Source organism: Dermacentor variabilis, chromosome 3, assembly GCF_050947875.1.
Source record: "Dermacentor variabilis isolate Ectoservices chromosome 3, ASM5094787v1, whole genome shotgun sequence".
Classification (NCBI taxonomy): Eukaryota; Metazoa; Arthropoda; class Arachnida; order Ixodida; family Ixodidae; genus Dermacentor; species Dermacentor variabilis.
In genome coordinates, this window is record NC_134570.1 from 68104545 (window position 1) to 68120343 (window position 15799).

Here is a 15799-nt window from a genome sequence, read left to right on the forward strand (position 1 = left end):
GACGCGAACAAGGCTGCATTTTTTTTATACAGCAAGGATCACTTCTTTCGTCACAGAAAGTTGACCCTTGCAACGAGTTCAGCGCTTCTCGGTCTTCGCCATCTGCGCATTCTCATGTCAACACGCTCTCACTCAACATGAGCTGTATTTTGCAACCTTTTAGTCTTGTAGAGGCAACGTTCCGGCACCGTGTTACTCCGAGTTTCGGCTCTTTTTCTCTTGTTTTAACAGGTATTGTGACGCTACGTGCTGGCATGTTCCAGATTAGGACGTACTATTTATATTGCGGAGTGCATTGACCTGATGATCTCGTTAGAAATCAAATTGGTGGCCTTGCGGAAGCAGTGCGCGGTGAGGGCCGATTTACGCTGAAGCCGCACGCCGCACCGCCTGCCTGCCGCACGCCTGTGGTCGGGCGATTGCTGATTTCGCAGGCTGGTACACACGCTTCAGTGTACACTGTATGTGCGGGCCCAGTGTAGATCGATATTTGTGCACCAGTGCGCGAAATGTGCAGTTTTCCGCATGACCGCACGGGTGCGGCCAGCGGGTGGTGCAGGTCGAGCGCAAATCGGCCTCTAATCGTCCGCCCTAAAGCTGAGATAAGTCTGTGCACCAGGTGCGCGGCCTGCATAGGACTCCGATATCGTCAGACCGGTCCACTGGTGTAGCGCGAGCTAATTTTTTCGGACTGCGGTAGCTTCACCGTAGGCTCACTTAGTCCCGTAGAACCCATAAGAAGTTATCGTTAATAGCAGTTTACTAACATATTCCTTCAAACATTTTAGTAGCGCTCTGTGAATAATTCGCCATCTCCTTGGATTGGAATGGTGCTTTAAACAAAGGGCTTGATTCGTGAGTGTGTCATATATCGACATTATTGTGTTAAGAAAAATTCATCGAAAGTTCTCAAGCCACTTCCTACTCTAAATATTTTTGGCAAATAAATACAAGCTGTGACGTACTACATGCTCAGTACGTCAACAGAAAAAAAAAGATTTTCATGTATAGTAATAAAGCATTCTTTACACAAAACTAACAGTCCTTTTGACGGAGTAATAATGTGGGTATTTAGGCAGGAGTTAGAAGAAAGTATGTTAACGGTTAAGATATTCTTTATACAGAATTAAATTGGAACCCTAGTAACGGTGTACAAACAATGTTCTCCATACAAAAGTAAGAATTAAGATTTTTAACAGTGTATTGAAAATGTTCTTTATACAAGAGTAAGGAGGAATGCTTAAAACAATGTATTTAAAATATCCTTCATACAAAACTCAGAAGGAAGTCTGTGAACGGTGTAGTTAAAGTATTCTTCATACAAAAATAAGAAAGAAGTGTTTTGACAGTGTATGAAGAAATGTTACCAGAATGTAAATTTAAATATATTGTCAGTAAAGTAAAGAGACACTGTGTAGGAGTTCTAAATATTATTATAATAGAGTTTTTTGCCAGGGATTGCTGATTTCGGCTGTAAGACACATTCAGGCACTCTGTCAGGAATCTTTTGTAAAGGCAGTATTTTTTGCGCAGGTATTTAGCTTCGTATGCCGATTCTTCATAGCATTCTCCCCTATTTTCGTTGGTTAAAACTTGGCGGAATTTGTTATTGCTATTCAGCGAGAGCAATTTTGCACTGCCGATAAACCTTACCCATAAAACACGGGAGCATATGAGTACCTTATTTATTGCAAAGGACGAAATTAAACGACGGACATTAATGGTAGCCTGCAATTACAATTAACGGGTCCCCTTTTCACCAAGTACTAACGTAGTTTTCTGGAGTTCATTGAGAAAATGATGGCAACACACTACACACCTCGTAAAACGCTAATGACAGGGCAGGAAAATGAGGGTTGAGTTATTATTTGCAATGCTTCCAATTAGCGCACCGTCAACGCTTGGCATACATCAAACTTGCTATACCGCCCAATATTATTGATTTTCTACTCAATGTCAGTTTTTCTAGGACTCCTTGTATCCTTGCAGATAATGGCGGTATGGCATTGTGCATGACTTCTATAAATATTCTTTACGAAGGGTATAATTAATGAACGCAAACGAAGCATTGATCGGACGTCATTCCTAACGTGATTCTATACTTTAATACAATAAAAGCTACGTGATTCACCTAGGTCTCAAAGGCGACAGGAAAACTAGACTACCAGCTTCGTAGAACGTATCAAAATAGGGAATAAACAAGTATCACAAATATTCGATAAATATTTTTCAAACAAAATAGCCTACACCAGTTGAAACGTTCCATAAACGTCAATGATGGCGTGGCGTCAATTTCTTTCTAATTATGAAATTACAGCAGTGCTTCGCCGACCCCCCTCCCCCCCCCTCCCCCCCAGGGTATAGAAACATTATGTGTTTCGTATACAGACTCTAAAGCGGCTAGTAACAAAGGTTTAGCAATATTTCATCAATTCCAAATAATCGACGTAGTCAAATGTTGGCCGCCTATCACCCCTAAAATAATTTCTGCTTTCTCAAGATATAAACTTGAAGGTCTATTTGTATTTCTCAGAAAATCGTGAAGGAGGCATGGAAGGTGTTCGTGAGCTTCTCAACTCATAAAGAGCTTCGCTGTAAAACAAGCTGGATTCTTGGTGCAACCTCAAAGATAATGAGTGGTGCAATGTTTTTTTTTTTGTATGCAGACAAGTTCGTTGCCTCCACAAGGGCTGCGGCTGGGTCCAGCGCTTGAACGAGCTGGCCGCTCATCTGGCGCAGCACCACAACGTCAGCGTGATTGAAATGCAGGGTAAGTCAGTACAACAAGAAAGTGAACACGAACTGTATTCCGATGTAACAATTGGGAGTGATAACTCGCGCTGCATGTCACCGTAGCAGCAGCCTGGAAACTGGCCTTTGCAATGCGGAGCTAGCTGTGCAGGAGTACTGCTCTAAGGTGCCAGGTGGACTAGGGAACCGCAATGCATCGATTTCGACCTTTTAAAATATAGTAGTCATTGATGGACTTCAGTGGTAACGTCGAAAAAAAATTATTTATATCACATGGATTCAGGAAGCATGTTAACGCGCCAAACGGATGTGAGTGAATGTTTTGACCCGTCGTGTTCAGCTATTAGAAATTGCGAAGGGGCCATCAGGAGCACACTGACGCCTACCCGTTAAGGCGCATGTTTTACACAGCCTCATCATGGCATGAACCTCCTCAGCATTATTTGTAGTTGAATGCCGTCTCCCCATCTTAAATACAAAGGAAGACACGTCAGCCTAATGAGAATGAAAAAGGGTCTCACACTTACCTGCCGCACACGACAAAGGATGTAGTAGCTCGTAAAATAAATGAGCTGTTTGAGACCGTCTCCCTTAGGCGCCCGTTTCTGCGTTGAGTTTCGACGTCCCTCGGCGTCGGCGGTGTCCGTCAGCGTATCCGAGCTAACGAGTGCAGCGACGATTGAGAGAGCGAACGGGGAGCGCTGCGAGGGATGAAAGACTGCGATAACGAAGAGAACGCGAGGAGAAAAGCGAAGGCGGAGGGTGCAGCGGAACAATTGAGGCGGTAAGCGGAGCAGCAGGGTATGGCGACACCGAGCGGGCCGCGTCGCTCTATGAACGGTAGATACGCTGGAGGAGGAGTTTATGTGCCGGTCCCGCGTTACAGGATCACGTTTTATGGTACCTTCTTATTACAGTCCGAAGCTATCATGTCGGCAGCTTGGGTTTGGGTTGTACTTAACGATTTTCATGACGCATCTTACTATGAGAAATTCAATTAGTTCAGTAAGGCCTGTGCTCCATGCTGAGCGACTGCATGGTTGCGGCTCGGAACGATTCTTTGTCAAGCGACGTCTGAAGCCGACACCGGAGTTTTTGCGACAAGGGGCCCTGGACACTATCGCGTTAAAAAGTGAATAAGCACTTGCACGCAGCGACATTACCGCTCTCAAACATGCTAGAAAGCGGCGATGGGTGTTGTAGCTAGGCCGTGATGTGGTTCCTGATGCCAGTTTTTGCTGAGTGTCCTCTCGTGTGTCTTGCAGAGGACCGCGCTGAGCTCGTCTTGCAAGATCCCACCATCAAGCAGAACAGCATGCGCATGGTCCTCCGGCTGCATCACGACAGCGTGTTCGTAGTCACATACGAGCGGACTGGCCCGTTCTATACGGAAGCCAAACTCGACGTCGTCACGCTGACTCCTCGGTGTGAGGAGTACGAGTTTGAGATTATTATTCGTGGACCTTCTGGCGTCAATTCATGGCGGTCACGGGCACTTGTATGTGGAACGTCCGAAGACACGTCAGTGGGGCTCAGCGAGTCATTCATCAACAAGATGGCTCCCGACGGAATCCTAAGAATGCAAATAAAATGGACAAAATCTGTCACGTAACAAGGACGAGGGGATTTGTGTCTTGCATATGGACAGACAGCTGACAGCGTGATGTGGACTGACCCCTCAGTTGAAGAAAGCTGCGTTCCATCGCCCTCTTTTCTCAAGTGGTATCATTTCTGCCTGCAGGCAAGATGTTTCCCTATTGCAAAAACCAGCGTCTTCCAGTGCCTTCCATTGTGAAACAAGCGCGTTTTTTGAAACTGGATCGCAATGGGTACCCTAGCGCTCGCTGGGACTCATTGGAACATCAGTGAGAACGCTGGATAAGAGTTGAGTCACACTGGAAGAGACTCTGACTCCACTGCCATGACGCTGGGGCGCACTGGCTTATACGGTACAGGCACTGGTTCTCGCTGCAGTTCTGAATATGAAATGATTGTGCAACTTTATCGCTTGATACTAGTCTTTTGTCCTAAATAACGCTATATCTTCGGGTCATAAAACTTTATTTCGTGTCGCAGTTTGCAAAAAGGTGGGTGAGCTGCCCTGTTTATTCATGCACATTTGACACTGAAGATCACTTTCGTTTTTTGAATTTTCCCTTTTGATTGTGCGGATAGCTAAATTCTTGAATGAAATCCCGCAAACGCAGAGAACGCCCCGTTTTTTAGTAGTTTGCACGTAACATATGACTGGGAGTTGTCGCCGTTGTCACAATGTTGTGGTGTGGCCATGAACTCCAGAAGTCGTTCAGACGCGCTCGAACGGAGCCCGAGTCCGAAGCCTACCGCTGACTGACATTATTGCACCGATAACAAAGCTGAGGTGAATCGCGCGCTTCCACTTTTCCTATTGTACTAAAAAAAAGTCCTGAGGCTCAAATACACACATTTTAACTTTCGCCAGCTACCCGCGCCGGGATTTGTTCCCAGCGAAGCTTAGGCCTAGTGTATCCGCCCAGTCTGTCTGCACGCTATCGGGGCGTCTAGGCTCAGGAATAAAGAAGTCTAAGAAGGATAAATCATCGGTGTTCTGAAATGAACCATTTTTTCATGTCTACAGTGCCAGCAGAAGAAGCGATGACCGCCGATGTGACGCGTCATAAGCACAAGTATATCTGCTGTCGCGGAAGGCTCTCAGCACTAGCCTGCGCTTCTCTGACCAATATATAAAACTAGGCAGACGTGTTGACTGAAAGGCATCATTGAAATAAGGAAACGTTGCATATCCTTCGCGTGAAAAACAAGAAACGGCTATCGTAATCGGCAGTAATAGACCATACAGGGTCCCGGGTCCGCGGTTCATTAAGGACCTTTTTCGAATTTAAAATACCAATCGCAAGCGAAAATCGATGTTGTGGCACTTCCGAGCATGCTACTGAATACGGACACCAAATGTTTCTTTGTAGTACAGGCGTGAGTTTTACGTGTTGGGCGATAACGCATCTGCCATGTCTGTGCGAGGCGTACCTCTGCGAAACTAAAGCTGCTTCGTGATTTCGACACGGCAACTTATCCGTTCACGTTCACATGCCTTAGCTTCCCTTAAATCTACATCTGCTCCCGGTATAGATAATGTAAATAATAAATTACTCCGAAATCTGGACGACAAATCAATCTCTGCCCTCACAGAATACTCTAACCATTGCTTCGATAACAGCTCTCTTCCGAGCTCATGGAAAACTGCTAAAGTAATCTTTATTCCCAAACCCAATAAACCCTCTGACATAGCTAATCTTAGACCTATTTCCCTCACGTCATGCTTGGGCAAAACGCTCGAACATGTCATGCTTAATCGCGTCAATAAATACGCGGAAGACAATCAGTTTTTCGCGCCGGAGATGATTGGCTTTCGCCAGTCGCTTTCTTGCCAGGACGCCATGCTGAGGCTCAAGCATGACCTTCTCACTCCTACGTTTAGTTAAGACACCCAAGCCATCTTAGGACTCGACCTTCGCGGTGCATTCAACAACATAGATCATGGATCTATCTTACGTGAGTTGAATGTTATTAAGTGCGGTAGAAAAATGCATGACTACATCCGCGAATTTCTTACCAATCGCACAGATATCATAAGTCTCAATAATAAAACTTCGCCCCCAATCACCCTAGGTAGCTTTGACACTCCTCAGGGATCTGTGCTCTCGCCGTTTCTATTTAACCTAGCTATGAGGTCTATTGCTGGGAAGCTAGCACAAATACCGGATCTCCAATATTCCTTATATGCAGACGACATTACCCTATGGATTAAGGGTGGCTCGGATGGCTACATTCAAGATTCCTTACAAGAGGCTGCAGACGCAGTGGCTACGAGAGCCGGGTTCATAAACCTCGAGTGCTCGCCCACCAAATCTTAGCTGTTAATTCTATCCGCAAATAAACGTGTTACGCCGAACATTCAGATTAACATTAACGGGAAGGAAGTTCCCGTAGTAGACAAAATCCGTGTACTTGGCATGCACATTCAATCTAACAGACTCAATACATATACACTTCATACGGTTACTGCCAGCGTAGGTCATACCACACGGCTAATAGGAAGGGTGTACAATAAGCACGGAGGTGTCCGCGAGGCAGAATTGCTAAGACTGGTACAGGCGTTTTCTGTCAGTAAAATCACATTCTCCCTACTCTCTCTCCACTTAACTAGGGCCGAGGAAGATAAAGTTAACTCATTGATACGCAGAATCTACAAATTTGCCCTTGGAGTGCCAAGTAGAGCTTCTACTGAGAGACGTTTGGCTACAGGTACCTTGAATACTTTTAGTGAGCTCGCAGAAGCCCACCTGACCGCTCAATACCAGCGCTTATCGAACACCCACACTGGTAGGCACATCCTAAACTCCCTAAGTATTGCCCCAGCACCCATGACCAATGAGAAATTCAATATTCCCCACTCGATACATGAGCACTTTCATATCCCTCCTCTACCTAAGAATATGCACCCTGTTCATCACGAACATAGAAGGCAACAACGAGCTAAAGCCCTGCAGAAAAAGTTATTTAACTACAAAGACGTGCTCTATGTCGATGCCGCAGGGTATCCGTGTGGACATAAATTCGCCATATCAGTTGTTGACTCCACTGGCAGTATTGCGACGGGAGCATCCATTACAGCCTCTTCCTCGGAGGAGGCAGAGGAGGCGGCGGTGGCACTCGCCGCGACAATACCCAATTACTCAGTCATAGTAAGTGACTCCAAAACTGCCATACACAACTTTGGAGCGGGTAGGGTTTGCAGGACAGCCCTGGCAGTTCTATCTCACAATCCGCCAGCCCAACTTCTGAGTTTAATCTGGACACCTGCTCACGCAGGCCTAATCGGCAATGAAGCGGCCCACCTAAGTGCTCGAGCTTTCACGAACCGAGCACAGGCAGGGGACGGTTCAGACGCCAATAATCTCCCTCCAGCATTCACCTCCAAAGACAGATTACTTACTTACCACGACATTTGCGGGCATTACCGCCTAGGTCGCCTAACCCTCCCTCCTTTAATGATTCGGTCGTCACGCATACACGAGGTACTATGGCGTAAACTACCGACTCGCACTTTTATATCTCCTGCCTTACGTCACAAAATTCACCTGGCACAAACCTCTGCTGGCAAGTTTTGTCCTGCCAGCAGAGCGGACCTTAACCACATTATGTGGCAATGCAAGAACCACTCCCCTCCCCCTAAGCTTTGTAGAGCTTTAAGTAGTAGGGAGCTGTGGGAGGCTGCCATGCGCAGCTACAACCCCGAACTTCAGGAAGCTATCCTGAGGTGGGCTGAGGTGTTAGAGGAGGCCTACCGCGAGTAGGATAACCTCCCTCGCCTTCTTCCCGCACTTCCTTTCCCATTAAGGTGGGATAAATAAAGTTGTCTCTCTCTCTCTCTCTGTTGATACTTGATGAAGCTCGGCAATAGTCTGCGAAGGTGCGTGCGTACTTGACAGCAGCAGCAGTTGTTCCAGGAAATAACGGGGCATTTTGAAAACCTTGCCCGTAGCGCTTTCGCCGTGCCCACTGTTAATAGTTCTTAGTCCTTGTTAATAGTTCTTAGTTTTCACAATTGATTTACTTGTGCTTCTATTTTAAAAATTTAAAAAGTAGACGCAACAATTCACAGATTAAATCTTACTAGTATTATTATTCAAAATTTAACTTACTGATGTTTAAGTATATCCTTTATTATATGTATTTCAGTAATAATTTCTTTTAATTTCTTTTTTTAATATTCCTATCAATGCAATACTTACTATAGTATTGGTCACTACTTTATCTCATGTATTCACAGTCTATTTTTCATTCTGGATTATATATCTATTTTCCTTTATTTGTGTTATTTATTTATTAACTAATTTATTTTATTTTTCCAATCATAATACCACACGATTCCTGAGATATCCCCCATAGGGAGTTTGTGCCATTGAGGCATCATCATCATCATCACCTGCCACCGATTCGCAATACAAAGAAAGAAATACTTCGAAATTCCATTCAGAAAATTACGCATTACTTTAAATACTAAAATGGGGCAGATACAGTTGGTTTTTAAAACACTGGAACATATACATTCCTTGTGTATGGGACTTCCTTGGTGACACAAAGAGAATACCTAGTTAATTTACCGATTTATTTTGTACCACTTTACAAAATTCTAATAACTTTCACTAAGATGGTTTATCTTGTAGCTAGCTCTCTTTTTTATAAACACACATTCTTCTATAACGGTTTTGCGTTGACTGCCCGCTCCTTCGCCAATCCCCCGTCGTGGGTAGGGAGTGTATTTTCCCTCTCATCAAATCACGAAGAAGGAGAAGAAGAAGCAAGGAACCCGAGTCTGGAGCCGCGAGCTGTGGAACGCAGCCGCCTGCTCGACCGGTGAGCGAGTTTCCTACCTACGTCCGCCAATGGTACACGCAATGGCAAGGTTTTAACTAGCGATGTGCTTAGACAATCCGAATGACTGTTTTAGCGGCACTGATTGCTCAAGCTTTTTTTGACTGAGATTAGCACCAGATCACATTGCTTAGCGAGCGGAGGAATTCTATCCTGCAGGAGACATTGTGCGCTCGCGATGCGCTCTAGCCACACCTCTTCTCAAGTTTAGCGTTTGCATGTTACGCAAGCGATTTAACGAACGCTCGAGCAGCACTGCCCTTGCGGGCGGGGCGAGGGGAGTGGTTCGGAACGCGCAGCCGGCAAAAGCGTGTTTCGTATGGGGTTTGTTTTTTCAGCGCTTCAGTGATTATCTTCAGTATGAACTTAAGAATCTTGGTGCGCAGAACCGTGAACTTCTCAACAGTGAGCGAACATTGCTGCTTTTATTGCACTGGATCAAGGGGTAAGGCCTAACTACGGCTAGGCTTAGCTCGAGTACGGCCACGACCGCTTGCCGCCGCGGCGAGGCCTACTGCAGTATATGGACTCGATGAATGCCCCTCTACCCTTCGTTGGCCCCCTTCAGTAAATACAGTGCCGCGCGGACTCCTCGGCAGTGCTACTACATGGCGCAGCATGTCTTAAATGAAATGCGTTAGAGGAGCCCGATGGCCGCATGATGCGTTTCTCAGCGCTTGTACGCACCGGCGCCACATGTATTTCAGAGACCACGTGCAGCCTTCGTGGCAGTGGCGCCTGGTGTCGCGGTGTTTTATTAGCGGAGCGCGAAGGAGGAGTCTCGCTGGAGTACACGCATCTTGCATAACTAGTTTCGGCGTTGGCAGTACCTTGTGTCGCTATACTGATTTAATGGCAACGCATTACCGTCGACATTCATCATGAGATGGGTTCCACCGCTTTTGCTTTCTTTCTTTCTCTTTGAGTATCGGTTTTGTCGTTTGTCAATTTTCATTATTTCTCTTTATCGCTGTTTATTTTTTATTTTTATGAACGAATGCTTGGTAATTGCACCGCTTCCAAGGACTGACTTCAGGGGCAACGGGCCTCGTCAAGGTGGCAAAACGCAGCTTTTCACCCAAGTACTCCCATTTGCATGAGTGTACAACATGTATGAGGGAATCTCTATAAGTGTACAAGGTGGCAAATAAAAAGAATAACTACCGAGACAAGACTACAAGAGCTGAACGGACTTATGACGTGTTCTGCGTGCTACTCCTCCTCGACCTAAGTCTTGTTCATGCTACTTATGTATTTTGTAATGGGACAGTAATCTCTTATATTGAAATTATGCTCACTTTAGTCGGTGGAGAGTGCCGGAGAAGCCAGAAGACCAGGTCCAACCAAGGGGTCCCGACAGCTCGCCGGTCGAGCAATGGCGGAGAGCGAAAGCAGCAACGAAGACACCCATATGGTGAGCACTGGGGTCACAAAAGGTTATTTTCTCCAGACAAAATTATTTTCTTTAACTATTACGACTTAGCAATAATAATAAAATTAATAAAGTCCTTTTGTATGCCCGCGACATTTGCATTGTGCTTAGAGATGACAACGTTTATGACTTATATATTAACGCAAACGAAGAGTTAAAGGGCCTATACACGGTTTTATTCGTCAAACTTACAATTAACGTTAAGAAAACTAAATATGTTGCATTTCGCGCATGTAGCCAGTCCCTACCTGTTAAACGTTTACTGTTATTATTAAACCACATGGCACTGGATGAAGTTGCTTCATTTCGATATCTTGACGTGTTCTTTGATAACAACCTGTACTGGTAAAAGCACATAAGCGCAGTCTACATACAGCAGACATCGCGATGCTTTCACTCACACAAACACATCATTTTAATATAAACACCTTGCGTATTTTATCCTTTGCATTCATCCACTGTCATCTAACGTACGGCAACGAATCTTCTCTTGAATATCTATTGAACTGATCTGCCAGCTGCACAAACCTAGCGAAAATATACTCACTCATTAGTAACGAACCTAGTCTGGCTTTGTTAGTAAAATGAATTTATTGTCATATGATAGAATACATATAGTAAAGGTTGCCGGAATTTTTTTTTCTTTTTTCAAAAATATTCTGCCCCTTTTGCAGTAGGTATTTTACTCATCCTCTCGGGCTACGATGCGCCATACATTCGGAAAGTTTAATCTTCCTTCTAGTAAGAATATTTAGTCAGCGTTTGACTCAGTTTAGTTGGCCTAAGTTCCGCATTAACTGCGAGTACAAATAAGACGAGGGAAACTATTCTTCAGTGCTTTAGAAGTGCTTCCTGGGGGTAAATCTAACTTCGCAACGTTACTGATCATATTTTTCTCGATTGCTATAATTCTTTAAACATTTGGCGATACACCCTGTAATTCATTGTGATGCTATCTTACCCATAATACTTTTCGATTACGGCTTGAAAATATTCATATTGACGATATTTTAATGCTTTGTTATTATAAGTGCTCGTGTTTGTATTTACTTGGACGTGTGTGTTAAACGCGTACATGCGAATTAAGTTACGTAGCCAGAACTTTTTTTCTACTTCAAACACTTTCCTTCTAAAGCATTCGATGGGGGCGAAATGCGAGAACACGCTTGTACTTAGATTTAGGTGCACGTTAAAGAACCCCAGGTGGTCGAAATTTCTGGAGACCTCCACTACGGCGTGCCTCATAATCAGAAAGTGGTTTTGGCACGTAAAACCCCATGATATAAATTTTAATTCTACAGCATGTATACAGTTTACTAGAATGAGGACACTAGAGAGTAATTATTTGTTCAGGTAGACATCATTTTGAACAAAAAAGCAATAAAATCAAGGGAAGCCGTTCACTAAATGATGTAATTAAAATATTTACCTTTTGAATTACAATCACGGAAGCCATGTATAGAGCAGTGGTAAAAGAAATCGCGATAGCAATCTTGTTTCGCGTTCGTGCATTTCATATTCATCGTGTGGATCAATATGGCTACCGTCAAATTATTTGCTATATTCACTCCAATGCTCACGCGGCGGCGTGCGAAGCGACCACTGAGTGACGTATAGTTGGGCGACGTAAAATGAAGCTGCACCATGTCGCATAATCAAGCGGTCTTGGTGCTGAAGGGACTGTTGGTTCAATCAGGTACCGCGCAAAGCAGCAATAAAAGCTCGATGTACGAATGACGTGCGAGCAGCTTCATTTTCCACCAACCTTCTATTTCACAGGGGGGTTGTATGAAGCAACGCCTGCTAGATACATATCTACACTCATAGGCAAAGTTACACTCTTGGGAGTGTATCTCTGCCGCACACCGATAATCGTCATCTGCCTTTCTTGCGTTTCCTTTCTTGAAAACGCCGCGCCCGCTACTTTCCGGTCGGGAGTGCTATGTCATGCTGATAACACGCATGCCATTCGTTACAGGAAAGTACCGGGCTCGCCGCCTTAAATAAAGGAAATGCGGACAAGACAGATGACGATTATCGTCGCGTGGCAAAAGGTTGTAATTTTGCTTAAGAGTGTAGGAAGTGCTCCATAAAGCTCCTCAAACAACACTCTAAGAACAGTTTACACCCTTTGGAGTGCCCCTTCTGGCACACAACGATAATCGTCATCTGCCTTGATGAGTTTTCTTTCTTTAACGCTGCGAGTCCGGTACTTTCCGGTAACGAACGGCATGCGAGTTATCAGCATGATATAATTTCCTTTCTTCTTTTCTTTTTAATGAACCAGATCTCTGTTCCTGACACTGTTCAGGAAGTTGCTGTCGCAATTACTGTCATTCGCTAGTAGAAGAGCTGGGTCGGCTTACCTGTGACTTCAGTTGCCAAAGCCAATGCAGAGGAAACATTTGCATGGCGAGTTCGAATTCCGGGTACTATCACCAGCGGCCATAGCACGCAGATCGCGATTGAGAAGCCAGAAATGTTAAAGCTGGCAGCTCCTGCGCATCTTTTGCTCGGTTGATAAGGCTGCAGAGTCGTGACGGGAAACGTGTAGAGATCTCTTTTTTGGCTGTCCATTTTGCTTGCGTTCATCAGTACCACACAACCGCGCAGAGGTGCAGGCATCGTTTCGCAGCCGCCGTCTACGGCGTGGCTGCGAAACTCTACGTTGCCAACCCACTGGTACAGTGAGCTAAGTGCTTTCGCCGCTATCACTTCGACAGATGTCATAATCACCATCATAATGATCATCACCATCAGCCTATTTTACGTCCACTGCAGGACGAAGGCCTCTTCCCGCGATCTCCAATTACCCGGTCCTGCGCCAGCCGATTCCAAGTATACAGCACCCGCCAATTTCCTGATTTCGTCGTACCACCTAGTCTTCTGTGGTCTTCTTCTGCGGTTCCCTTCTCTTGGTACCCATTCTCTGACCTTAATGGTCCAAATGTTATGTAATAGTCGCATTACATGACCTGCCCAGCGCCATTTTCTTCTCTTTATGTCTATTAGAATATCGTCTATACCCGTTTGCTCTCTGATCCAAACCGTTCTCTTTCTGTCTTAAAGTTATGCCTTGTCAGGACTTACATAGAGGATATCTTGGCTCTGGCCGCCTTGCGAACCCTAGTATGACGGAAGCCGAACACGTTCGACACATTAAACGGTATTGCGTCTGTCGCGTTAAGCGCCTTAATCGTGCAAAATCCGGCTGCTGTCCAAGACATCACTTCCACGTGTCAACGCCTAGAGGAGCGGCGGTCTCTTCGTCTTCAACATGGCAGCAGCGATCCTCAGGTTCCCCATTATTCAGATCTATGGGCTCTTATTCGCACCACCATCGGCGAAGAGCTTCAAATCGAAGACCTGAGGCGTTCACTTGTTGCCTGTGCCCCAAGCTTCCCCCACTCCCCCCCCCCCCCCCCTTCGACTTGTGCGAGGTCGTAAAGCAAGTGTTGACAGCGATGACTACACCCACGACGCATCTCGCTTCGGTAGCGCGCCCCACGCCTACCTACGCGGATGTTGCTTCGCCACCCAGTCCTACCGTTATCTCCATGCCTAGTGACGTTACCTATGACCATTTGGCTTCGATGGGAACCAGAGCACTTGCTGCGCCATCCTACCCTCAGTGGCACCCACCTCGTCGGGTTGGTTTTTACGTTGGTACACGCGGCTATATATCTCGCTTCTGCCGCCGTCGCCAGCAGGATGAAAGACGAGGCTATGCTGAGCACGAAAGAGACCGCACTCGCCAACCAGCCGCCCACTATCCCGGATCGTACTCGTTCCCTCAGCAGTGTTCTCCGTGTCCTCCAGCTGTTCCCAATCTGCATCATAGTTCCCGTTCGGCCACACGTCGGTCTCCTTCGCCTTACCGGCGCTCTACATGACCGCTTCGCCCCACTTCCCATCTTGCCGACTAGCACTCGGAAAACTAAATGTTGCAGTTTTTAGAGGCCAAACTGCTTCCTATCGGTCTTCAAAAATTCCTCCTTTTCGCCCGGCCAACATGCTTTATGTAACTGCTGAAGGTGTTCCCGTGTGAGCTCTCATCGATACCGGTGCCGCCGTTTATGTTTTTCTTAGTTATTTGTATTCACGGCTGCGGAAAGTAAAAACACGTTATCTTGGAGCTATTTTGCGTGGTTCTAATAATGCATTCATTCGCCCCGACGGAGAGTGTACTGCTCGTGTTCTCATCGACGGCATTCGCCACCACATTGAGTTAATCATCGTTCCAACGTGTATCCATGAACTTATACTGGGTTGGGACTTCCTACATTCTGCTTCAGCCGTCATTTCATGTAGAGAGGAAGTTGTCCATATTACGGATACAGCGCTTGCACCTGTTACGCACTCTTCACCTACATGCGTGAACTTGGCCATCGCTGTAGACTACGTCCTGCGTCCTGGTCATGAAGACGTCATATATATATATATATATATATTTATACCCGGGTGCCATCAGATGACGAAAAGGCAGAAAACGGTTGTTGTTGCTCGTGCTCGGCCAGATCAGCCGTTGTCTCTTTCTTTGAATTTATATAAAACGCCGAGCTCATCAAGCCTTCAAAGCGTGCTATCAATTGTTGGAGGCGCTGGTTTCCTTTTTCGATCTGGAACTCCGTTCCCGGACTCGCAGTACTCGGCATCGCAGTGCCGGAGGCAAGAACTGCGCTCATTCGACAACTTCATGGCCTTGATTTCTACCTGCGAACGAAATAACCATGAATATCGAGGCTGTTTCCGGGCAAACACTCGTTGATACTGGAGCCGCTGTTTCAGTGCTTAGTGGAGAACTGTCCCGCAAGTTAACAAAGAACGCGATTCCGCTTTCCGACGTCTCCCTGCGTACTGCAAGCGCGTACCAGATTCAACCTGCAGTCGCATGCTCAGCTCGCCTTTGTCATTCAGGACATTTCGTACCTAGTTGAATTGGCCTCCGCGAAGAGCTTCTGTACCGCCGCAACTACTTAAGTGATGGCCGTGAATGGTTGCTGTTGATTCCTCGCCACATACGTTCCGACTTGTGTGCCTCTTTTCACGCGGATCTGCAATGCGCGCATGCTGGTGTACTAAAGACGTATGCACGCCTACGGCTTCGATACTACTGGCGACGAATGCACCGCTTCGCTCGGCAGCACGTCCACACTCGTGCTCCAAGTGCCAACGCCGTAG

The 15799-nt window shown here is 45.9% G+C and overlaps 1 protein-coding gene across 8 annotated transcripts in view; it reads left to right on the forward strand.

Moving 5' to 3' along the window:
• Positions 1-15799, forward strand: part of LOC142575822 (uncharacterized) — a 58264-nt gene that overhangs the window by 33443 nt on the left and 9022 nt on the right. For 2 of the 8 annotated variants that reach the window (XM_075685503.1, XM_075685505.1), the window contains 2 exons: positions 2667-2770; positions 10490-10600. The exons of 1 other annotated variant lie outside the window; for it this stretch is intronic. In XM_075685503.1, the coding sequence (XP_075541618.1) occupies positions 10562-10600 (39 nt within the window). In that variant the 5' untranslated portion in view covers positions 2667-2770; positions 10490-10561. Of the gene's footprint in view, positions 1-2666; positions 2771-4016; positions 5028-9037; positions 9169-10489; positions 10601-15799 lie in introns of those variants that run through there. 5 more of the 8 variants (XM_075685508.1, XM_075685510.1, XM_075685504.1 and 2 more) reach the window with 5 other exon arrangements.